Source organism: Chaetodon trifascialis, chromosome 13, assembly GCF_039877785.1.
Source record: "Chaetodon trifascialis isolate fChaTrf1 chromosome 13, fChaTrf1.hap1, whole genome shotgun sequence".
Lineage (NCBI taxonomy): Eukaryota > Metazoa > Chordata > Actinopteri > Chaetodontiformes > Chaetodontidae > Chaetodon > Chaetodon trifascialis.
The window spans coordinates 10816073-10842462 of NC_092068.1; the positions used below are offsets into that span (position 1 = coordinate 10816073).

General features: G+C 42.2%; 1 protein-coding gene across 5 annotated transcripts in view; it reads left to right on the plus strand.

Annotated features, from left to right (window-relative positions):
* Positions 1-26390, plus strand: part of macrod2 (mono-ADP ribosylhydrolase 2) — a 402757-nt gene that overhangs the window by 267391 nt on the left and 108976 nt on the right. For all 5 annotated transcript variants that reach the window (XM_070977971.1, XM_070977972.1, XM_070977974.1 and 2 more), the window contains exon 6: positions 14684-14805. In XM_070977971.1, coding sequence (XP_070834072.1) covers positions 14684-14805 — 122 coding nt within the window. The remainder of the gene's footprint in view (positions 1-14683; positions 14806-26390) is intronic.

Sequence of the window (26390 nt, forward strand, 5' to 3'; positions counted from 1 at the left end):
CGTACATATTCCAAGTCATCACCAAAAGTGCCTGAGGCCAACTTCCACAGAACTTCAATGATGCATATGGAGGAGGAACTTTTAAACACCATCTGCATGTCTCTTATGAGGTCCTTAAGGTCATCCATGCCTTTACCTCCCCCAGACTTGACCACTGCAACACACTTTATTCTGGTGCAAGCAGGTGAAACGTTCCAGCACTGCAACTTACCTAACACGTACTGAATGAGACACCACGCCAATCGTTGCCGCCATTCACTGGTTGCTTGTGAGTTTTGGAATTGATTTTAAAATGTTACTACTTTACTTTCCAAGCTTTTGCAGGGTCATGCTCCTTATCACTGCCAACGGGTGACCAGGCCCCTCAGCCTTGACACTCGCTGTCTCAGGATTCCTGTTTGTGAACTAATGGCATTTGCTGTTATTAAAATAATACAGATTTTGTTAACTTTCAGTCTGTGTTCTTACTATAAGTTCTTAGCAACTTTGTCTAAGAAAAGAAAAGCTTATTATTATTATTAGTTTGTGTTTTGTACTGTCTCTTATGTATTTTATAGGTCCATCTAGCCACAGGCATTGCAAATTAGCTCAGGCTCTAAATGCTGTGTCCTGCTGTGTGGCATCAGTTTATGGCACATACTTGTCCCTATACAAATAAACGTTCTATCATTATCACTGGCAAACACTGAGTTCACTCATGACAACGAGATTGTGTAATTTGTGCTGTTCCACCGACAGATCAATAAAACACGACGGAGCAAAGACAGTAAGTAAATGCGGCATGTGGCAGAAAACCCACAGCATTCCTCATAGGTAGACAGATGCTTCGACAGCCTGATATGTTTCTGATATCCCACAGACAATTTGCACTGCCAGTAACTCTTAGAGTTTAATGAAGTTATAAATGTATCCACATCTTTCTCCTTGCATCATCTCTACCTCACCTTACCGAGTTATATAATTGTCAGCTGTGGGGCTTTGGAGTGTAAAACTCATCTGTTTCTATCATTTATCCTGAAGTGTAGTGGCAGACCGACAGCAGCCTCGAATTGCTGTCCATCCTTTAGATTCTCTCTGTCTCTCCAGTCAGGTGTGGAGAACTATTTTCAGCTCCGTCTGAGCGGCAGCACTGATGTGTGCAATGTTTTTCACCTGCTCTTCATCATTTCATTTCATATCCTGAGCGGGTTTGCTTTGAAGAAGCGCTATCTGGCTGATGTGTCTGTGTGTTTTTGGCTGCTTTGGGGTGGATTTAAGAGGTTGTTTTTATTTATTTATTTATTTTTTTTGTCTCTCTGCTAAAAGAGAATCCTCTCAGCTTTTACAAGCCTTCTGTTCCACACGGTCTGACTGCCCAGACGTACCTGAATGGAAAACAGTGTTTGTTCGACTGTTCTTTGATACCTGAAACAAAATAGTGATTTTTATAAACTTCTGTGGTACTGTTTGGAAGGAAAAGTTTTTGATAGCATGAATTTCAATTGATTCTCCCTGGATAAGAAAAGCAGTGACTGCTATGTATGCCTGTATAACCTGGATTTTCTTCTGCGTCTCTCTCATTTTTTCTCTCTTTCCATTTCTCTGTACTTTTCTCTACTGGTGGCTCCTTAAAACTGAAATCAGATGGTGAGGCATATTTTAAAGGTCACTGTGGTAGTAGTAGGCATCTGCTGGATCTGGCAGGAAGGGAGACCTGCGTGTGTGCTTCCAGGCTCTGGGCTAAATGATTTCTCTTAGCTGGGGTGAAACTGATGGCTGATTGCTCAGCTCACCTTGTGCAATGTGGAGGTAAGAAACATTTCTCCTTAGTCGCACTGAGTCTCCCATCCAGCACTGAGGTCCCACAGTAATTTCTCTTGCTCTCCAGTGTGTGTGTCAGCTAAAAGAGCCAGCCTGTGCCATTTATTGCGCACAACTAACAAGTTCTCATACCCCTGACCTGGACTCCGCTTGTGCAGAGACCACACACTGAAGCTCTTCTGCCACATCAATCTGGCATACTACCCCAAATTATCTCATTAAGCCCACATTTTTGTGAAAGTAAGATAAATGTTCGTGCAGCATGTGGCTCTGATTGCCAACATGCTCTGAAGAACAAGAGACTGTTGTGCAAAAGGCTGGACTGCTCTGAATTATGGGGTCTGGGGGAGGGATAAGGGATAGCCCCACGTCCATCATGCTGCTGCACTCAGGCCAACACGGCTCACAGCACTTGTGTTTGACCCATCTATACAGGCCTCCTGTGTTTGTTGAACATATGGAAACATCAGCCTGTGTCATCAAAAGCTCACCATGAAGTGCACTGTGCCATTAGTAGCATTAATGCAGGCCCGCTGAGAGATCTAGCGGCACTCTGTTATCTCCTGTTTGCTTTCATTATCTGATGACTCTGACCAGTGCTGCTGGAAGGCCAACAAGTTGCTGCTCCGCCTCTCTCCAACAAAGATGAGAGCACTTCAACAAATGTTTCCATTTTACATCAGGCCTCCAATCCAGACTCTCTCTCTGGGTTCTTTTCACATTTGTTAATGTCTGATGGCATGACCAGATATCTAAACCACTCCTAGGAATAGGAGAAAGGACATTAATTATCCATTGTTTAAAATACTCACTTCAGCATTTTTTTTAAAGCCTGTGCAAAAACAGTGGCAAGGTCAAACTCTGAAGTTTAGTACAGCACTCAGAAACAGACCCCATAAATGCATGAATTTCAGCATTTCCCATGCCAGTAAAATACAAGAGTTTATATGTGCTCTACTAAAGGCTTCTCCCTGGTGAGGCATTTCCTTCGGGGGTAACAAAGTGAGCGTATGCATAGCGTGTTACAGCCCTCACTGCAGAAACGGCTGCATCTGTGATAAATACACATGGCAAACAAATTGCAGTAAAGCAGGTGGGGAGCTGAGCGATGCTACGCGTGACCTTGTGTTTTCTAGACATAAACCTTTGCCAAATTCAGCAGTTAAACAGATTTCATTTACAACACCACTGAGAGACAGACAGACAGAGAGATACAGGAAGAATTGAGAGGTTGACAGAGACAAAAAGGAAGGAGAACTGAAACAGAGACAACACAGCACCTAATGAGATTTTAACCATTCCATCAATCCACAGCAGCAGCAGCTCCCACCATACTTGTACAGTCCTCGCTGTATGGGAACTTCCACAGTATTCCAACATGTTTGAACTGTGCCGAGCCTTGTGGCCATATGTTATACAATGAGAAATGTATTCCCACGAGAGCATGTTTCTTATAGCTTTTGTTCACGTCGCACAGGCAGGCATTCAGCACACGTATGTGTGTTCTCTGTCCTTTTGAAGTATTATGTGGCAGGTGTACCACTGCTCGGTAGGTGCCTCCTTTTTGCCGAGTCTCCTTCCCTGGAGGGGTTTGGTCACAGTTCTTCTTCATCCACATGGGGCCCTGAAACTGTCTCTGCGGGTTGAGAGAAGAGAGGAGTGTGAGAATGACCTCGATTTCGATGGGGCCCTCTCACAGAACATATCGGTGCTGCCTCACGCTGATGGGGAAGTTTGGTTGTAGATAATCTGTCTTTGTATGTGTGTGAGTGCATGGCGGAGGGTATCTTAGGACCCAGGTCCTGGGAGACTGCACTGGCTGGATGGATCCTTGTCACAGCTTTTTCAGCGGAGCTACCTGAAACAGGCACAGATAAGAGCCTGCTCCGGTGGCCCTCGCGGATGCAGCTGTAATGGGGCCATACCCCAGTTCCACTGTCTCAAGTCTCTGGGAAAAATAGTCTCCACATAGTCATTCTTCTGTCATTTCAGGGAGGCCGCACACTGAACTAGCAAAGTGCCCAAAGGTGACACAGATATAAGAATTTTCAAAATGCTGCCATTGTGGTGGGCTGGAAATGGTGGTTTGATGGCTTGCTATGCTGCAGGCTTTATCCCCAGATCTATCAGATCTGCAGTGTTGTCATACCTGTGTCTGCACAGGTTTCTTCTTCTTCCTAGCAACATATGCACATTTTCCTTCTGATAATGTGTGAATGGTTTCACTCAAAATTAGATAACGCACACAAATACTATGTAGCTGCAGCAATAATCTTGCAGAAAACCACTAACATCGAACTGATTAGCTACATTGAATCCCTCAGGCCCACATTCCCCAGGCAGCTGGTTCAGTAGTGGAGATAGTTTGTTGTGATTAGTCTTGTAATTAAACTGCACAGGCTATGAATACATGAGTAATGAGTGGCAACCAGGATGTGAAAGGAGTTGATAAGTGGACTCAGATGAACCTAAGCGTCACCCGTTCTGCCAAACAGAGTGCAGGGAACAGGAAAAGGGCTGACCCACCTTGTTCTGACTCAGAGGTTGCTCTTGAAAGTCGCTGCCTGTGACTTCTCTTTTGTCAACCTGTGTTACCTCGTTGTGGAAAAGACATTCATGCTTCCAGTATCTACCAATACATTACTAAGGCCTTCTCTCCCTCTCCTTTCTCTGCTGATTCACACAAAACTGGTACTAAATATAAAAAGCATTGTTATTTATATTGAGAAGACGCACAAGTAGTTCCCGGAATATGGCGGGATTAAATAACCATTTCACACTCACATGGAGACGGGCCTCAGTCCAGCCTGAGGGAGAGAGAGCAGCTCTTTCAGCCTGACATGATGCAGCCCCCTGCAGTTTTCTTCTTATTGCAGCCTTGTGAATGTCAGCATGTTAGCAACTGTCTGACAGTTTTTTGATATGTAGTAACAAGATTTTCAAAGGCCTTGTGGCATTATCATATTACTTTGAACTCCAAAAATAAGAGCGAACAAAAAAAAAAAAAAAGTCCTCCTTCTCAGTGCTTCGGGGCCACACTTACGTCTACACTTGCCAAGATTGCAGAGTTCATCATTCATTTGAAGGAGCAGAAGGCCAAAAGTTATTATCTGATTAACAAAAATATTTATTTTGCTGCAGGCTACAATATCAAGCAACTCACATTCTCAAGTCCTCTAGAAGCTAATGCACAGAGGCAGACAAAGTTGAAAACACGATAAAGACGGCAAAAGCTAGTTGATCATTTTGATACATTTCAGCCATGTAAAGAATACAGTGAGTCATTTGAGTTTCTTACTGAACACACCAGCCTAGAGAGTAATTCTGCTTTGGCTCAGGTTTGTTTCAGCACATTGCATTTCATCAGCACTTGGTCTTGAATTAATAAAGCTATATACTGCACATTAATTGATAGAGACAGTAACTGTGACTACATGGCAAAACAGAGCAAAACTCCTTAATGTATCAACAAAACTGGCATCTCGATTGTTCGCTGGTCCGGCGTCTGCTGGGTGAAATGCAGTAGCGCCACATACTACTATTTATTCCCATTTCCTAACCCTTACTTACCCAAACACACACTCGAATGTGGCTGTGTAATTAATGTCATTAGGATAATCTGGAGAGCGTGTGGCACATGTTGCTGAAATGAGAGCGTGCTTAATCTCTCCAGCCACACTGTCTTTCTCCATCAAACCCACGTTGGGCTCATATGTCTTAATTGAAATGACGGTAATAGCATCTGTGAAGGCCACATCTCTTTCAGTCTCCCTGCAGCTGTGCCTCCACAACTGTGTGCACGTGTGTGTGCAGTTGTGTATGTGTTTATGTAAACCTCACTGACATTTGAAAGATTCATGAAGCTCAACTCACCAGCTCAAGGACCTGCTTGCACAGACCCGACGTAGAATTATGATGTAGTGGCCCGGCCGTTTGGTGCCCTAATCAGAGAAATGATGAGATGCGGATGAAGTCAGGTAACAGCATCGCAACCTAATGTGTACTGGCAGAGATGAAAGGCTGTGCTGCAGCTGCACTGGGTTTGTTTTGTAGGTTTAATACAGAACAAACAGAACTGTAAAAGCAGGTTGCTTTTAAAGCTCTGTCATAACAGGGCACCTTGCTGCAGGGGACCCGGCTAGTGAACAATAAATATTGTAGATCCCCACCGTACGTGATGAGATTACATCTGCCCATTGAATTCACAAATTTGGGCGACCAGCTTGTATACCAGCCCCATCAGAACCATCAATGGCCCATCTTTCTGAGGGGGTCCATGTCGTACGAGAAAATCAAAATTGTATTTTCCTCGCAACATGAATGTGGTTGATGTTGCCCAGCAGGCCTGCTTCCTCTTACACACAACAGCTCCAGTGCATGCTGGGTCTGAGCTACATCACCACACGGCCGTGTCACGCCTGCAGAGACACTACAAACAAATCGAGAACTGTGGATGCTCAGTAAGGGAGGCGCTATGGTTGTAGCTGATGGGACAGCAAGCTAAAATGGACTCTCAATTAGCTCGACAGAAGCGACGATTATGTGTTTTTTCATTAGAATTTTTATTTAAAGTCCATTGAGAGGCAGCTGTCGTCTTGTGGATGCTCAGCTTACAATACATATAAAGCAATAGAAGCACACAGCACACATAAGGAACAATGTCAATTCAAATGATGCATATGCATTCACACTTCCCTGTGTCAGACAACAGGGATCTAAATATCCTTTCACTCATGTGTTTAGTGTATGGATGTGTTTGCATGTTCTCTCACATTCATATGTTCCTGCAGTATAATGCACATTCACCTGAGTACATTGCTACCTGTCAAATGGTGTTGTCTAGTTGGCAAAGTCTTTAAGTCTACAAAATGTTGGTGCGTGACTCATTTTGCACACCCTCGGTCTCGCCTCATGCATAACAAAACTACTCTCATATTCACATTTTATTCAAAACGTTCAGAAAGTGCTTTGAAAAACCGGGAAGAGAGCAAGCAGCAGAACTAGCGAGCGCCTGTTGAGAGCAGTGTCACCTGGCAGCTCATTCATGCTTAGAGGAATGTTATAGAAAGCCCAGAGCGGTGGAAACAGCAGGCAGAGCTGCTCAGTGATTTTCTCCCTCTGTCTTTACTCTGGGCTCGTCGTCCCTGTAGACACTACCAGGGCCATTCTTGTAGCGCGTGTACAGCAAAATAATCATCACATCCCCAGTGTTCTTGGCCTTCAGTATCAGGCCAATGCATACTCACACACACACACACACACACACACACACACATATATTTCTGTTCAGTACAGTAAAGCAGTAAAAACGTGAGCCAGCAGGCTGAGAGATGTCTTTTCAATGAAGGGGGCTTTTTTTTTTTCACTCGAAGAGCTCCCTGACATTTGAAGGCAGCATTTCCTGTATTGTACTGTACTTCATGCGTGTGTGCGCTCTATGTGCGTGTCTGTAGTGCGAAAAATTCCTTTGCAGTTTACTGGAAGGTGTAGTGATTGGCAGCGTGGAGAGGCACTGATTAGTGCTTCGTGAAAATGTCATGCCTCTGAGTAACACAAAGGGTCACCGTCTGTCACAGTGAGAAATGGCACTGAAAGGGCCTCAGCATCTTGTACGCCAGCATTTATGTAACGTGCAGTAAGATCTTCGCAAAAAACAAATCAGTGAAATTTGAGCTATTCGTGCTCGCATTAACACATGAAGTAATTATTCAGCAAAAACATCCGTGTGATATTGCACGTGTGCACGACGCTCTGTCATCATCCTTTGTAAGCGCTCGTCTCTTGCTCTTTACCCCTCAGTCTGTTTAAGTGTGACAGAATCTCAGTGACACTCACAATGGAAAAGCTCTTTGAAAGCAAAGTATATGAATAATCACTAAGACACCCTTAATCCATTTTTAAAGAAGGGAATATTAATGCACTCACAACTGTATCTGCTCGGCATGCGGCAGATGATTCCAGGTCTGCAAAAAGCCTCTTCTTTCAGACTGGAGCTCCGGCGAGCGAGCGAGTGGGGATCACTCTGCACTCTCTGTCACCATGACAACGCCAGTTCCATGTCCAAGTGGGTGTACACACTTCATTTAGTAATCCTCAGCCACCAACATGGGAACAGCTGTGTGCATGCTGAGAGGGTCCGTCTCGCAATCATGCCAAAATACACTTAATTACTGGAAATGGACACTCTTGTGGGTATTATTCAAGTGGCAGTGACTCACGTCTGCTGTATACACTACATACAATTTCATTGGGAAGTAAGTGGTGCACTCACACTCTTCACATTAAGACCCAGCCATCTCCCCGTCTTATCTTTTTGCTAACATTTTAGTGCGCCGTTCATCTATCCTGGCTCAGTCGTTTCAGTGGTTGAAAGGCAATTCATGTCATTATGTAGAAGAACATGTTAGTGCTCATTAACCCTGCCCGTTCTGTCTCTGGCTGTTCAAACTGTCTTTTAAAGTTCACACTAGGTCAAGAGAAACTTAAACCGGGTGCAGAATTGCTCTGTTAATCCACAGCAAGGTTGGAGCTCCTGTGTTTACGCAGGTAGATCCTCACCTGCCAAGCTCTGTAACATGTCGTGTGCCATTCTGACATGCTGACAGTGAGTTACATGCGGGGATGAAGGCATGGGAAATGCTGGAGAGCCTTTTCAAGTGGCATGCCATTGCTCTCTTTTTTTTTTTTTTGTCATGGGCCATTGAATGCCTCATGAAGAGACGGCTTCATGATTGACAAAGGATAGACTTGTGCTCTCAGTTCACAATGACTGGCACTTATTTGCTGTCATGTTAAGATGTGTGGAACATCATTAATTCAAAGCAGCAGGCATGGGGAAGTTAAAGGATTGATGCGCTCTTTTGACTGGGTGTCAGTGCTAAGCAATGTTTAACAAGAGTATGGATTTAGAGAACGCTAAGTTTACTGTCATATATGGTATTAGTAAAGTAACTTAACACCCTAAAACTACTAGTCATTAAAATACTACTAATAATGCTAATAATAACAGTCATGCATTAAACTCTTTGTTATTTTCCTTATGTAAACTGACAGAAAACTGCTTATAATACTCAGTTGTGTGTTTTTGGATTGGGGGGAAACAGCAAAGGAAATTCAATATTCACGGAAAGCAGACGAGAGATTTCAGTGTGTTACTTTATTGATCTTCTTTCTTCAGTTTGCTCTGATGTATTTCACTGTAAACAAGTCTTATAACACAAGACAGGCAGTCGCTGCACAACACCGAGCGTCTACTCAGACATCACATGGTCTCACACCATAGCGAGCTGCCGTTCACTCTCCTCGGGGACAGTTTTCATAATAATAGACCCAACGCTCTTTGTGACGACGCTTTTACCAATATTATTATTATGCAAAGAGCTTTTTTTTTCTTAATTAGAAAACTGTAGGTTACAATAAATTGAAATGACTTCAGCATTTTCATTGTGCTGATCCGCCCTTAACAATGAGAGTCAGACTGTCACTGAAGATCATTTGAAAACAGCTCAGTCACCACAGTGAAATTAAGAGTGCTGTACATAAAATGAAGCCGTACTTATTCCACTAGTGAGGCTCTCACCAACTAGTGAGCCCACAGTCCACTCTCCGTACAAAATCTGGCTTAATTCTTAAAAATAGTGACTGCATTTAAATTCATTTTTGGCTGAATTCCTTAATGGACTGTAAGTCATTATGTGCTTTGTTGATTCTTAAGCGTGGAAGATAATTGCCATGGGCAGCGTGGACACGCTTTGATGATTGTCTGCTGGCTCTTGTGAATTATAATAGATCTAAATTAGATTTTCATATCCATCTCTTTGATACTAACAATTGCAGTGGTTGTTGACATTGGACCATTCAGGAACAGTGACACCACAGTAAACATGTTTTTTATTGTTATTATTATTTTATTATTTTAAATTTTTCATTTTCAGCCTTTTGGAATTGTTATTATGTTGAATGGTAAAGCAGCCTCAAAAGTCAGTACCGACAAGTAAAAATGAAAGATTGATTAGGCTGTGAAGTGCAGGTCCCCCTCTGAAATAGCACAGCACTTCTCTTCTAAATGAAGTCTAGATATTTCAAAAGATTTTTTAGCTGCTAAGAAAGTGGCGTCTTTGAAGTGAGCATTTCCCCTTGGTAGTGATTCAGCTGAGGAATATTTTAGTAGGCTTGTCTTAAGATGTTCACACACATTCTCCACAATTAGTGTGTTCAGGGGCCATTTCGTGTCCAGTCCATCCTGAACAGAGCAGGCTTACCAAATATAACTCGCCGCAAGGAATGTCTCCATCAGGATTTATTTATTTTATTTCGTTTTTATTATTTTCTCTTGAGCAAAGCTTTTAACTATTAAGAATGTGCCAATATTAGGTCCCCATCTCATATTTATATCTTTGTACATAATGCAGCTGCACAGTGCACAGCAAGTAAATCCAAGAGGAAAATGTATCCAACGTCTCAGTTTTCTTTGAATGGCTTCCCTGCTGTGTTCGGTATTCTTCTTGTTCTAATTTATATTCTATATTGTCTGGACAGGAATCTGATGACCTCTTTTCATTTCCATCACAAGCAAATTGTTTATTTTAAGTGCAATTTTAAACCCATCAATGGCACCACGAGATGCACAATCCTGCAAAAAGCCACTGAAGTAGAAGCTATGAAACCTTTTAAACCAAATGTTTTGTCACATGGTATTGAGTAATATGTTAAAATTGTGCAATGATGTTAAACATTACTGTTTAAATATTACTGTCACCAATGTGTGATACAGTACAGTAGTTCACATTAAAGTTTGGACAACAACACTGTTACTTCCTGGATTCAGATTCTTTCTGGTTTAGATAAAAATTGAGCTCAGTCTGATGTGAGAAGCATACGTGAGAATTATGTCTTGCGCTTGTTATTATTGCACTTATATGGGAAAACATATAAGAGCATTCTTGCCTTTATACTGGTTCCATTAGTCTCCAGGGTCCCTGCTGTTGCAGGAACAGGACACGCTCCCCAACAAGCTAAAGGAAAGGATAAGTCACACACTCTTGTGCTGAGGGTATTCAGACAAAGTGCATTTTAAATTCTCTTCAGTATAATTGTATCCAATAACGCATTTTTGTTGCGATTTCTGAACAACAATAGAAACACCAGCAGTGGTCTCCATACATAACCCCCATGCATATGCATGAATCTGGTTTTTGTTTGAATAGGATTTGATTAAATGTCACCAAATAATTTGGCGGCACAATCGTCCTGAACAACGACAACAACAAAAAAAGACAGAAGCAGCATTTCTCTGTCGACTCTCAGGCTTGTTACATGTTTCTCCATTTCAGTGCTTTTTTATTGACTTGCAAGAATTGATGGGAGAAATGTATGCTAATCATGGCACATTAGAAGTCTACAGCAGGCGGCCATAATGCATGCGCTGTGGCACATTTCCTCCATTTAGGATGAAAACGACTAACCAGATTGTCAACGATTTTAAAGACTCCACTGCATCCCTGTTAGAGTAGTTTGTAGTTAGTAGCAAAGTTGGCCATGCTGAGCGGTCACAGTAACACAGAGGATAAACATTCAGACACATGCTGAGGGAAATCAATTGTTGATGTTTCACTTGTGGTTTGTGTTGAGGGGTGTAGAATAGAATACAAAGTGCCTTATAGAGCATCATCACAGCACAGTCAGTCGATATCAGTCTTGTTATAATATTTAATTTGGTCCTAATTAATTTGGTGGTTAGCACAATTATCCTTTGACTCATAAAACAAGAGTGAACCTGTGGGATTGGTTTTCTTCTGTTGTACTTTTTGGGTTTCTTTGCAGAGACTGTGGGCTCATGTGGACAGAAAGCATGGTTTGAATGGCAATCATCAGTCTTCGCCGGTTCAATTGTGTTACCAACCTTGTACCCCCAAGCAACAGACCACAATGAACAATTCCAGTCGAGATATTGTGAGGAAAAAACTGCTAGAAAAACATAGCTGGGAAGGGAAGCTCATTAACTACTTGTGGAATTGGCAAGGCGAGGGTCTAGAAGAAGGTGTGTGCAGTGGGGATTTTGTGGTGTGTGTGATAAGGAAGAGTGCAGTTAAATTCCTTAATGACTTATTTTGTATGCTCAGAGCGAACTGTGCTCGGCTGTGTCTAGTAATTTAGCCTCTGTAGTTCCGTTCTCTTTCTTTACAGGTACATTTTGAAAGGGCTGGCGTTTTATTATAGTAAAATCATCTTTTTTAAACTGGTCAGGGTGGCAGAGTTTTACTTTTGGTGTGAGGAATTGAAATTTTCTGATATCGGCTGATTAATTTCCCTTCAGCATAGTAAAAAAGAGCATCCCTTGAATGTATTTCATCAGGACATTTCTCTTGATGCTTTCTGCATCCATTATGAAACCCCTGCAATGAACCCCCATCCACCCACCCACCCACCCACCAAGTGCAACTATGAATAATCTTTTCAACCCTAAAATAGAGATTTATGTGCCTCTTGTACGAAGGTTTTCAACAGATGATGGCATACATGTGTTGGTATGTGCTTCTGAGCTGGCCAGAAACACACATACACTGAAGTGTGTCTTTCAGCTAATGGACGCAGATAATGACAAAAGCTGAGGGTTCTACCAGGAGACAGACAACAACGATGATAAAGACTCATGTTCGATTGATTGTCCGCCAGACGTTCTCAAACTCGCAAAGAGCATCTTGGTATAATGTCTATATTAAAAAACAATGCAGTCATATAATAGCTATTCACGTTCAAGCTCAGAGCTTAGAGGGAGTCTTAACCTTTAGACGAGAGAATCTTCACAGTGAAATTGCCCTCAGCTAATGCACTACATTGACATGCCTCTGTTTATTAATATTACTGAACTCAAGCTAATTCTTATTTGTCTTTCAGTGTGCAAGCAGAAGACTAGGCTTGTTTTTCCCTATCCAAGCTCACAAGTCAAAATTATGATTCAATAAAGTCGCTGTGATTTTACAGCAACTTAATGGGCTGTAACACCTCACTGGAGTCAAAACCACTGGATTTTGTTGGATTTAGAGGTTGACTGTGTCTTTTTCCTTTAAACAAAACAAAACCTCGGTTCCTTCAAGAGCAAGGGTAGAGAGGTCATTTGTGTTTACTGAGATACTGAAGCAGCTGCAGAGTGTTTTAGAGCTCTACAGTAACTCACTGTCCTTGCTGTAATATCCCTCATTAGTTACGAAGTGAAATATGTCTTCCACCTACAGAAACACAGCTGTATAAATATTGGTTTGATGTGGAAGTGTTGAGACATCGGTACTGGTGAGATAAGAACTGTTTAAATTTTCATGAATTCACCACTAGTCTGGTTTTTGGCGCTTACCCACACTCTAATTGGCATGTTCCTGTTCTTGTAGTGAGGAACTTCATGAATTATGCACGAAAAACAACTCGCCACGTGTCCCATTATAACCACATTGTGCTATGCAATTTTTGGCCTGCTATTCTGGAGAAAAGGCAGTGCTTGAGACAGCTCCATTCTCATTACAGCCCAAACTCAGCTTAGCTGGGGATCAACCAAAGCCCTTGTTTCTTACCTCTCGCGAACACAAAATCCCATCTCTTAAGCAACACCAGCGAAAGCCACTTGATTATAATGGTTCCCCATGCATTTTATCATCCTGACCTATTAAACAACCAGACATGCAACTGAGAACTAAATTTAATCTATAAATGATTTATGGTCAAGTAGAGTAGTAATATAGCTTACATTTATTCAGTGAGAAAGTGAGGCTAAATGTTTAATATAAACGTAAACGGTGAGGTCAGGTGCAAGAAAACACATGAGGTGACTGCATTTTAAAACGCAGGCTGCTGCTGCTGCTGCTGCTGCTGCTGCTGCTGCTGCTGCTGCTGCTGCTGCTGCTGCTGCTGCTGCTGCTGCTGCTGCTGCAGTGGTTTCCTTGCACGCCCTCACCTGAACCAGGTCTGGATTCTCAGTATTCATGCTTAAGCAGAGTTTAATATTTTAGTGCACAGAAATGGGGACTTGATGCGTTAAATTGCAAATGTATGAGTCATAGTTGATCCATATTTAATGGGCCATGAACTGAGGTTTACCAGCCAATACTGCTGAACAGAGCAGAGAGCTGCTCTTTGGCATGCTGCAACAGTCTGCTTTTGAATAAACAGAGCAACACTCATCGGTCATGCTTTCAGGAATTAAAATCTTGATGACCTTTTTGAGGAATTATTAGATATACAGTATGATGTTTCACGTTGGTGGTGCATCTCTCTGGAATGCTCTGTGGGTCATGCAGAGTTACTTCTTGTATATTGATGTTGACCTGTCCTGTCCAGCACTGATAAGGCCAAGGGTAGCCAGGCAGAATGCTGGAGATTGTGTTTCTGTCAAGTCACTGCTTAGAATCTCTTATTTTTCTGTCATCACTCCTATGATTCAATTAAGAAGCTGCATTCTGCAGTCTGGCCAGGCCAGACAAGGAGACCAGTGATTGACAGGTAAAGACATTACTATGCGAAGGGAAAGAGAGTACAGGGAGAGATATGAATATTTGAGTAGATGGCATAAAAGAATCTTGTAATTGATTTTCTATCTAAGCTGCTGTTTCATTTACTGAATAAATGCATTCATTTCAGGCAGTGGGTTGTTCATACCGTCCCCATTGTCTCATTGTGAAGACAAACGTTATCGTATTTTGTATTTGATGGTGATTTTGCAGATTCTAAAACCTTTTGCTCGACTGCTCCGCTGCATGGCAGACAGCTAAAAGGTTTTACAGCATTGTACTTATCCTTGCACTGCATGGGATGACTGAAACACTGCCAAGCAATGTAACCTTGCTAAAAGTAGGCTGTGCTGAAATGAGCTTTGTGTGTTGTCCCCGTCCGACAGATGTGATCCACACCGTGGGCCCAGTGGCCAGAGGTCATGTGGGACCTACAGAGACCAATGACCTCACATCCTGCTACCAGAACTCCCTCAGGCTGATGAAGGAGCATGGCTTGAGCACTGTGGTGAGTACAGTACACTACCACGCTCACACTCATCTGAGCAGAAATTTGTCTCCGTCCCGAGCAGCTTGGAATAAATGAATTATATGCTTCTGTGTTTTTGTTTGACAGTGGGTAAGCCTTCAGTGAGAACAGCTGTGTTTGAAAATTTTAGGAAATTTGGAAAAGGTACAAGAACAAAAGGATTTAGCATCTTTCATTTTTGATACAGTTCTGAAAAGCCTTAATCTTCTTTATATAAACAAAAGCAACAGAGAACACAACAAAATGGTAATGTTTCATGTTTGTAAAATGAAGGCTTTTCATGTGTACTACTTTGGCTTGTGATTAAATGAAAAGCAGGCCTTTGTATCCACCTCTCCATTGCCACTGTGAACAACTGCACACTTTCTCCTCAGTCACTTCTTGGGAAGTCACTTTTAGGCCAGAAAACTGTGACCTTTCTTAAATTCTCCTCATGGTTTTGACATAGATATGTGATTTTTGTTTCCAAGCAACTGAATGTCCAAACGCCCAAAGAGTAATTTCAGATGTCTGTGCCACCTCTCCAAGAAGCATTGTTTTCTTTAAAACACCGGAAAAGCACAAGGTTTAGTGTGCTGAACATGGCTTAATCGTAGGGGCTTTAGATGAGACAGTGCCCACACAATCCACAGCTGGCAGCGGCCGATCGTTCGCACAGCTTCTCGCCTGTTCTGGACCGTATGTTTCGGTCTGGTCCATGTGATATATGGATTTGCCCTGCCCACAGAGGGTAAACAAATCAGTATCACACCAAATAGCCACAAATCACATTTTCTGCACCAACCTACTGCCCTGCAGCCTCATCAGAGGCCAATCAATGGAAGTGGTTACCAGCAGAGAGAGGAGACATAGATGAGTACCAGTTTCATTAAGATGATTGTGACAAATTCCTGCTCTGTTGATGACTTATTGTGTGTGTGACCGACACCTCTAGGTAGCAATTAAATGCATTGTGAGGCCAAATTACTGATGTTGTTATGATAAGTGTTTTGAAGTTCTATCAAAATCAGCATCATGGCTGATTATCTGTAAACTTCTCTAATAAGAGTTGCATCCACGAATAGGATGAGCCACAAGCATGACATTACATTAGAAAGTCATTTACACAACAGCATTCTTTGCTCTGGTGGGCTCGAGGCTTCAGAGCACGGCGCGCTCCAGCCAGCTTTCTATTTTCATCCACAAATGTTCCAGTCTTTGCCTTGTTTCCGGCACATTCCAAAGATTTATTTTGTTTAGTCCTATCTCTTGATTTATTTATCTAATAATCCATCTATTTATAAGAAACAGAGTTTCTGTTGTTTTCTGGGTCCTGTCTAATGTATTTAGACAGCTGCTCCGCGTTCAACAGGCCTTCAGTGAAAACAGTGGTGTTCTGTGATTGACTGGCCTTGTAGGATGAGCCTAGTCATTACATTATCTTAGCCGCAGTCCATTTCGTCTCTCCTTGCTGCAAGGACAACAGAAAGCCTTTTCACCAAAAGCAAAAGGGAAATGGCTGTTTCTTCAAGCAAGGATGTGGCCTTGATTTAGTTTTACTCCAGCCCGCCTTGATATGCAAGACTTACTTGAAGAGAGGCTCCAAGGGTTCTCTGTTCCTAATTCTTTGTTAACAGACGGTCTTGCCTGGTGCCGAGCACAAGGAGTCCAAGTTTTTGGTTAGCTGATCAGCACTAAGCTCATTTTGACTCATCTGAAAAGGTCTCACTATGAGCTTTGCTGTGTGAGAGAAACAAGAGATCCCACCGAAGACGGGCACCCCGCCAAGTGGGTCTACAAAGTGGGCAAGAGAGGGGGGCTTCATTTGGGAATCCTAGAGGGCTGGCTCCCTAATGGGGATTCCAGAGCATTACAAAGGAATAGGAGTCAAAACAAAGCCTAACACAAAATAAACTTAAGCATGAAAGATTAAAAAGAAGCAGAGCTTGGTAGCTAATCCCTGTTTTTAGAGCTCAAAGCCAACCTTTAGGCTACAAAACAGTACAGCTACCACAGTTGTCACATGTCAAAATCTTTTTGTGACTGTAGCATGTCAGACAGGGAGTTTACAGGGAATACCACTGACTTTCAGGGCTGGAAATGCATTTCCTTTACCTTAGGGCAGCTCAGTGTATGAGTGAACATTTATTACAGCATTATCCCCAGACACAAGTCAGAAACTAGATAGAAGAGCTTTTAATGTCCCTAATGTCCCTGATTTCCAACTCTGCTGGGATGGAACTGCGAAAGATGGAAAAGGTGACTTGTAGGCATCCTAAGGCAATTCCTGACTGAGTTTAGAGACTTCTGAGTTTCTCTGTTGTATTCTTACCATTACTGTTAAATAAAACTAATGTGAAAGTAACCGTCTGAATGAATACAGTGCAGAAATTCATCAAGTCTTCCTTGTGGGGCAGCTTAGAAAGTGGCTCATGAGGGCATTAAAATTAGATGCTTGTGTCTTTGTTTTATGTTTTAAGAGGCAATTGCAGTTATGTAAAATATCCCAGCCCAGAGAAACACATTATTGTTTTTATTCTTTTGGTAACACTTTTGGTGTTAAGGTGTTGTAAATAATCACCTACACTGATACTGCAGTGTCTTATTTTTTATCTAAAGGCTTAAAACCCAGGCTGGATATTTTGCCCATATTGGATGAAATGTAAAGGCAGGTGTGCTCATGTTATTTCTATGACTAACCCTGACCCAAAGACAAACTGTAAATAAAGGATGCAGTTCTAAGCCTTACTGATGGCCTTCAGATGAAAAATGGGCCTTAGCCAAGAAACCCACCATTTAACCTCCGTGCTGAAGTTGAAAGCTATCTGGAACTGTGCAGTTTTTCACAACCTCTCTCTGTCTTAGTCTCCGGATAAATATCTGATGGCTGGATGACTTATTGAGTTGTGTTTGTCAAATCATTTGGCTGCTGCACATGCTGGAAAATGATAGCGTATATTTGTGCCCATGTGCATACATACACCATGTCCGTCACGTGCATCTCACCGGGCTTTATGTGCATGTGTCTGTGTCGTTGCAATGTTCTTTACTCATTCCTTTTTTGCCTCGAAGACTCTTATGCTTCAGTGCTTTTTTTTTTTTTAATTCCTTTTTTGCTGCGGCTGAAAGAGCAGCAGGCTGTCACAGCTCCCTGGGCTCTGACTGACCACAGCCCACGGTCAGGATGCCAGCGTTCCCGGCTGGGCTCTGCTACATCACACAGGGGAGTCGTGGGAGCTGTGCAGCCTGTGAGCAGAGTTGCAGCTCAGGGCCTATGAGCAGCACATTGTGAAACAGCCCCCTCCTCTGCTCAGTGCTTGTTACACTACATTGTGCTGTTCGCTTCCAAAGGAGGCTCAGGTGAGGAGCCAGAGAGGAAATATAGCCAGAAATATGGATTTTTGGTGGATTGATTCTAGACATGAATTGTGATAATAACACCGCCTTGCCGGTCGATAGGTGTTAAGATGCTGTAGCAGGCTATCAATATTTGCTTCAGCCGGGACATATTAAATAGGTCTCATCATGGTTGCTCTGATATACAGAGTATGCCTTGTTATTATGGTCTATTTGGAAACAGCTGAAATTGTTGGGGAAACTCGCTACTCAGCAGTACCACATTATTGCATTCAACATAATTTTCAGAAGACAACAGATGGAGAAAAGATTTCTATAATTTGTTTGTGTGTTAAGATGCCATGCGGTGTGCAAGACATGCAGATTTTCAACCGCTGACTGAGACCTGCCAATCACTTCATCTTCTAAGTGGAAGAAAAATTTCTTGCAATCAAGATTAGGTTTTTATATCTGGCGGTGAAATCATTCACCTGTGTGTATGCGCATTTTAATGATGCACTTGTGTGTGTGTGTGTGCATTGTATCTGTGTACAGTCAGACCCTGGGGGACCTCCCCTCCAAAGAGCTAGAAAAAGCCATACAGTACATGCAACTGAGGAGACGGTTAATGCAGGTCCCCTGTCTTGGTTAGTCATGGAAGGCTGCTCAGATTCTTCCCTGGAAGCAAGCATAGCATCTGTCGGGCAGAAACAGACAGACTGTGTGGAGGGGGACGCCACCATCTGGAAGCCATTCAGCCTTAGACTCTGTTTCATTTTGGAGCCATATTAAACACCCCTTAGACTGTGACCTTTAGAATAAAAGAATAGCCGTGTTTACCCAAAACATCATTATTTTTTCATTTAATTTAGCTTTCCGTTTGAGTCTTTGGGGAGAGTTCTGTTGCGACAGAATAAATATGATTTAAGTCTTGAGGGTATGCAGCATAAAGATACAGCGAGCATTTTAGTTGTTGACTAATGATCTCGTGGCGAACTGAGTCTCCTTTTTGTTCCTAATTTGACGCTGACAGGCCACAATTTGATGTTTTCCAAAAGTATATGTCATTAAGCTATTTCTGGCTGCGTGCAGTGGGCTAGCAGCTGTCACTGTGGACATTGACAGGGTCGCAGACTGCATTTAGTGGCCTCCTCTCTGACTCCCAAGCGGCCCTGGAAGTGTTTTGCAGTCATAACACACTGGCTTCGAGGAGATCCAGCAGGGAAGCCACAAATTGCCCGTTGAGAAAAATGCTGAAAGCCAAGTGGATTGGAGATGAATCGTGTAGAATGATAGGATTAGCCACCCTTCTCTGTGGACGCATTCCAAGGCGACATTAGCTTCCATTCATTTTAACCAAAATGCATTCCTGCAAACGGTATCTTAAAGTGACACATTAGCATGCGCAGCCTGCTCAAAGATTACAGCTGATAGCCCCTACTAGATAATCTGTTTCACATGACAGGGACAGCAAGGGAAGAACAAACAAACACTGCATCAATGGGATAAGTGACCATGCCCCCAAGGTGTCTTTGAGATAGACAACACAGGAGGGTTTGGAGGGCAAATTGACTTTAACCTCATTGTAGATTCTGTTTTGGACGACAAGTTTTAAAAGCATCTCCTCTGTTCGCAGGAATAATGTGAAATATGCTGTAAATAACTTTTACTGTTCCACCTTTATTAATGTAGGTCACTGGTGATATTTGAAAATGTGTTTTTTACTGCTGTATTTAAGTGCACTGGAGGGTCTTTGTCATTATTTATGTTTCCAAATACTACCATATCAAACTTAACGACTCTGTACTCCACCCTATTCCATTTTGGTGTGCCGACTCCCCAAGCGATTAATTAATTTTCATTTATGCACTGAACAGATCGCGCACAAACTTTTCCTCTATCCGCTTCTCTACCCTTTCTCGTAAATTATTGTTCACGAGTGCAAGCGACTCTAGATTTAATCATATAATGGCTGATAGAAGTGTAGAGGCTTGATTGCGCACATACTTGGCTTCTGACCATCGCAAAGTAAACTGTGCCATTAATTGGGATAGAAGAATGAGAGTTTTACTGCTGATCTGCTTACTTTGAATTCCTCCACAGTAGAGCTGAAGCCCATTTTCTTTATGATAATATTTGGGGAATTTAATTTGCAAATGAACTGCGGACCTTCACAGCCAACTCCCCTTTTGAAGCGCAGTTTGGTCCCTACAGGCCACATCTATAGTTCATGTAAGAGTATGAAGGCTAAATACAATGAAAGAAAGAAGCAAAGCTAAAACGATTTGCTTCTAACATCAGATGAACATGTTTTTCCTCAACATTTTTCTTTTTTTTTTTTTTTTTTCATTTTCACAGTAGAAGTCAGCATATCAACGGCACGTTTTTTTCACTTTCCTCCAAACCAGCAGACATCGCTTATTTGTTTTTGGAATTTAGCTTTACCAGTCAAGATTTGTGAAACAGATGTCATGCTTTACTCCTCCTGTTACTCCGGTTTGTTTTTGGTTCCTTTTGTCAAAATGTCAGCATTCCTACATTGTTCATCATGTTGAGTGTTAATCCAGCTGAAGATCTAGAGTAGAAACAGACACTGAGCTTGAATGAAAGAAAAAAAAATCCAGCACAGTATGTACCACAGAGTTTCAGAGATTGTCCCCTCATCAGCAATTAGCTACAATATGAGATTATAGCCCAGCCCTCTGTGCGGCCAGTCAGCCAGTCAGCCAGTCCTTGCTTGTAGCCCACCTCCACATAGAGTACCTGCGTGCGTCTCCAAAGGTTAATTAGACTGAATCGTTCAAAAGGTCACGCCGCCATTTAAATTAGCCATTGCTATTTGTCTGATCCAAATTATTGGCAACAATGGGCCAATTAGATCCAATTACACTAATAATGGTTGTGGTTATCTGCCACCTAGTCTAAGTTAATGTCCATTGGAGCCCCAATTACCCCAACACCCTGATTCAGAAGGAGGCAATGACAGCAGGAGGAGCTCCAGGTCTGGGTAAAGGGAACAACCCTGTTTCATCATCTTCCCTTGACATTCCCTTCACTCCAGGGAAGACTGCAACTTTATGTGAGGTGGAATATTAGGATATGTAAAATGTGACATTTCCACACATCTCGAGAGGGGTAATCACAGTTGATGGGGATTGAAGAGGTAATCTCCAGAGTGTCTATGTGGAGGGAGCTGATGTGAGCATGGTAGCGTCTTGATTGCAAGCACAAGAAGCCAACAGTAATCATCGGAAAGACAAAACCTTGTCTCCTACAAAGGCTACTCCACCTAGATCTTCTGTGAGGGAAATGGCGGAGGCACTGTTCTAGATTAATGCGCTCTGACAATAATAAAGGTTCTTCAAATCATTTAAGTGCTAAAGCACAGTCAAGCAGTATAAGGCTCAGACTCAGGCTGGGTTCACTTCATGTTTTCCTCTGCTGTCGTATCTGGCTGTGAGGAGCTCCTGGAGACGGTCTCTTGAATTTCTATGAGGCTCATATCCCTCTGCAGTACCATAAGAGAATGGAGGCGACAGCTCGTACCCAACTGAGGGACTGTCGGAGGAAGTTGTTGATTAAACAGTTGCCGTTCCTGCCATACACCATGATACAAGAACACCACAGTAAACATACATTAATGGAATGTACTTGAAGAATGTGGGCAATGCATGAGAAGAAAAAGAATTTCTCTCTGTCTTTGTCCGTGCTTCACAACACACAGGAACGACAAGGCGACTCCTTCCTTACCTCTGGTTTGACGTACAGAGAACACAAACGGGAGAAAAGCTCAGGGATCCACCCATGGAAAGAATACCGTAATTAATTCTGATTAGCAACATCTCACTCAGATAAACTACAGTGCTGTCAGTTGCAACAATGCTGATCTTCAAAGTAGGTCTCAAATCTTTTGCCTGAGGAAGGCCACTTTGACTCACATTGTTTCCGACAAGAAGAAGACTCAAGCGGAGACAGCACATGGACAGTGGCGTCTTGTTTGCTTTGATGCTTCCTCAGCTAAACCAATACGTACAAAATCTCAACAAAAAACAGCCGAGTCCTTGCTGTACACCTGAAATATTGTTTTTTTTTTTTTTCCTGCTGCAGGCTCCCATCTGTTTAGAGTTGTGCTCGAGTCTGAGACACTAGTGTCATCAAACAGTTCCTCCACCACTTGATAAATGCTTCTCCTTTGATCAAAGGAGCTGAGCGGGAAAGGAGGATGTGGAATACATTACATGCAAAGCAGGCCCCTCTCGTAGCCTGACAGTTGCTCCTCAACCGAGTAAATCTCAGCAATCTCGCAGATACTGTAACAGATTGCTGTTCATCGGCAGCGGACCTTGGTGGGATGAGTCCTTGTTTACATCATTATGGTTAATTACCATGCAGAATCAGTGCAGCCAACAGCGCCTGTACTGCAAGTGTGTGTGTTTGCGTGTGTGTCAGTAAAGCCGGACAGCGCTGTCACACTCCCAGTCATCTCATTGCTAATGCAGCACCATCCTAGGGTAACGCCTCTTGCTGCTCTGCTGTGTTTGCTCATGATCCTTTGAGTCTATGCCAGTGGATGGGACTATCCAAACAGCATGTGTAAATGAATAACCAGGGAGCCCCTTTGTATCTACTCATGTACAAATCACCTAGTCAGCTTCTACTTCCAACTGGTCCACAAATCTTGGTGACACGTTATGCTGCAATTGTGATACGCATGGCGACATTTTCAATTTAACACTCGCAGATGAATATTTTAATTATTATTGAGTGAGTAGTAATACGCTGAATCTGTGCGTTCCTCTTAATGCACTTAATTAAAGTTACAAGGCGAGACGTTTAACACGACTCTGCATCAGAAAATAAGCTTCTTGGACGGTCATGTATCGAGAAAGAAACAACACGATAAAGCGAGTGTGCGTGAGCATGTGATGTGTTAGCGTTAATGGGGTGAGTAGCTCCACCGCAGATGTGAGTCTTAGTTTTACACCAGTGTTGAATCAAGTTCCTTGGCCTCAAAGCATCTTTCTGGCAGTCTTTCATTTGTGGCTTTTATGAAGCCAGGTGTTGAACCCAGTGTTGACCTTGCCAGTGCCATGTCCATGAAACTGGAATTTCCTGGTCTATCGCAAGGTTCCATTTCAACAAGCTCGCACCCAATTATCCTTCAATCATAGTCCCCAGTCTTACAGATGTGTTTGGTCGAAGTACAAGGTCTCTCTATTGTGGTTGACACACAGGGGACATTCTCTCTTGCTCTGGCTGCACACATGAAATGTTTTCAAGGGAAAAATCACATCGCATCTCACATAAAGATGAAGGTCACCTAGGAATTATTTATTTAGTTATTTGTAGCTTTTACACTTAATAAATAGCAATTATGATCAAGGCATCAGGCACGAAAATTCAGCAGAGTATATTACATCAACACCTTTAGACAGACAAATTAGTAGTCTGTCAGGCTGCTAAAGGAGGTGCTAACTGATCCACTCTTTCTGAGGTTGCTTTTTCTCCTAATATTTTGTTTATGCAACAGCTGTGAGATCAGCTCTTAATTATATGCACTGATATTAAATGCTACTTTGTAATTAATGCAAGGTAGTTGTTGCTTTCATACATTTTTTAAAAAGTGGACACGACAGAGCTGGTGAATAAATACAGACTGTGAAATGAATGATGTTTAGCGAGTGAGTTAGTGATAAGAGAGAGATTTAATTTAAAAAGGAGAGAGAAGTTAATATTTCTTTTAAATAATTTCACGTCAAATAAATTGTAATCTTTTTAAACTTAATCTTGTAGTTGACACTGTGTTCTTTCTAACCTATTTTTCTTTTCCTTTTTTCAAGTTTTTTCTTGCTGAGGACAAACAGGGACTTGAATCCTAATGCCACACAGCTAGATGTTGCCCCTGCTCTGAGATTATTTACAGTTTTTCACTGCAGGTTGTCTTCAGATTTTTCATAGCAAGCCTTCTCTGAACCTTAAAACATACTGTGCACAACTCTTTCCTGTGTTTTGTTAATGCATTGGTTCCCGTGTGTTTTATCAAACAGAATGCATAAGGCGGCGAGCTGACAGCTATTGGGAGCCTTGGGAATGTTTGTAGTTCTTTGTGTGGTTCAGAAGCGCACAACTGCATGTTTATATCCAGGATATGCATAAAGTCAGAAATGAATATTTAAAATAGTCCCCATCTGCTTGGAACATTTTTATGATCAGCGTTGTTGGTTGGATGGCAGCAAACTGGGAGCAGTGCATGTTTTGTTGACCGATTGGCCAGCCCATATTATGTCTGTGTGTGAGAACAGTAGGACAGACTCAGTGCAAAGTTCTTAAGACTTAAGTTGTATCCACAGATGTACCAGAGTCGCAAGTCTTGCACCCTCATCATTTTGTTATCAAAACCACAGCAGTCTTCCCGCAGGCTCAGGTGAGTGGTTGTGTGTATTGGCAGACACGCCAATGTTTATGCACTCCTACATAATTCTTTAATCACGGTGCTATTACCCCACACATACACCCAGTTTAGTGCCATTATTATCTCCCAAGGTCACAGCTAACGAGGGCTGACACACTGTGCCTGGCCTGAGCTGATTGACTCACAATTTTAAACTGGCTCAATCTAGGCCTACTCAGCAATTCAGCAGGCAATGCGGCACCTTGCACAGGTTTATGAGAGAAATATATTAGCTCTAACGCTGCAGGATTGTCTTGCTTTGATGTTGGAGATTACCACAGAGGTGGAAGTTGTGCATTTCTGACCTGTTTCATCCCCTCTACTGACCCTGATATTTCTGTTCTGACTGAGGACTCAAATTTACTTTCCGAGATCATTTTAATGCTTAATAATATTTGAAAATGCGTTGTCGACCCTGTGCTTAACATTTAGCTGAATGTTCTGCAGTAGGCTAGAAACAGGCCATTCTCTGTGGGCATGTATATTATTATTATTTCAGTGGTATAATTTGGGAATAGAGTAAGAACATAGCAGCTGAATATCAGACACCTGATTGCGAATGTGCAGCTAGTCCTTGAGTTACACCCCCACCTTCCACATTCTCTCCTGTTCCAAGTTAATTAAAAATTATACGACATGTTAGCATTAAATCATTATGAAGTAGGCCTACTGAAGTAATCATTTCATGGGGTAATTTAGCAGATTAAACATTTCTTTCATTGTCAACCAGTGACCTTGATATCGTAAATGTCACACTTTCCTTTTATGAATGATGCCGGAACTGTCAGGCCCATAGAGCAGATTTAAATTTAAATCTGCTATTACTGTACCTGTATCCACCTTTTTCATTTCACGTACAGATGAATTTAGAAAGCCCAAAGGTTTAGTCAGCAGGCCACTTGCTGAATGAAGTGCCTGCCAGAGTGAACACAGGGGTGCATCTTGTTTCATGACTTTTTGCACACAGCTTGGAATGCCAGATAACCTCCAAATCGCACTCCTCTTAATATCTAATGTCACATCCATAAACCCCCAGTAATGACAGTATGCATGGAGTGACATCTGTGGCTCTTTATCGTTAAGATGTTAGCCCCCTCAAAGGAGAGCAAAGGGCATTAGATGCAGAATATGCAACAAAATAAGAGCGTTAACACTCATTTTCAGATATGTAGTAGAATGCCAACAGCATGTATTTTTGTCGTGATTTCTTTTGGAGCAATTAAAACAGAACGCACTCTACAGTTTTCCATTCAATGATGCAGTGAAGGGGCTCTATTATGAAATTGGAGAGAAGTGATTTGAGATAAATACACACATCAGATCACTTTGGCTCAATCAAGGCCATCACGGCTCCAGATTTCTAACGAGAGGAATTATTGGCTCCCCGCCTGAGCGCAGTCCTGCAAGAGTCCTTGACTTTTCCAGAAAGAGGCTGAGTCATAAGGAAATGTGTATGTGCTTCACATACTGTAGAGCTCCAGCAGGCATAACGATGATGACCTACATGATGGTCTCTTATCCAAGCATAATTGTGATCCACACTAAATACTAATCAGGCTTCTCTGGGTTGTTTTGTCCTCGTTTTACATTATTGATAAAGAGATGTTATAGAAAAACTTAGTATAGCCTACCCCAGTGTATTCAGTTTTTTTCCAAAAGCATTTCCTGACTGACACAATTGTTTAGTTACATTATTTATTGCAGTAGAATATGAATCCTCAGTCCCATAAAGTGATGCAGTACATTTTTGCTCTAAAAACATGTGATGTATTTGGTGCAGAGAAAATGGTTTTCCAGT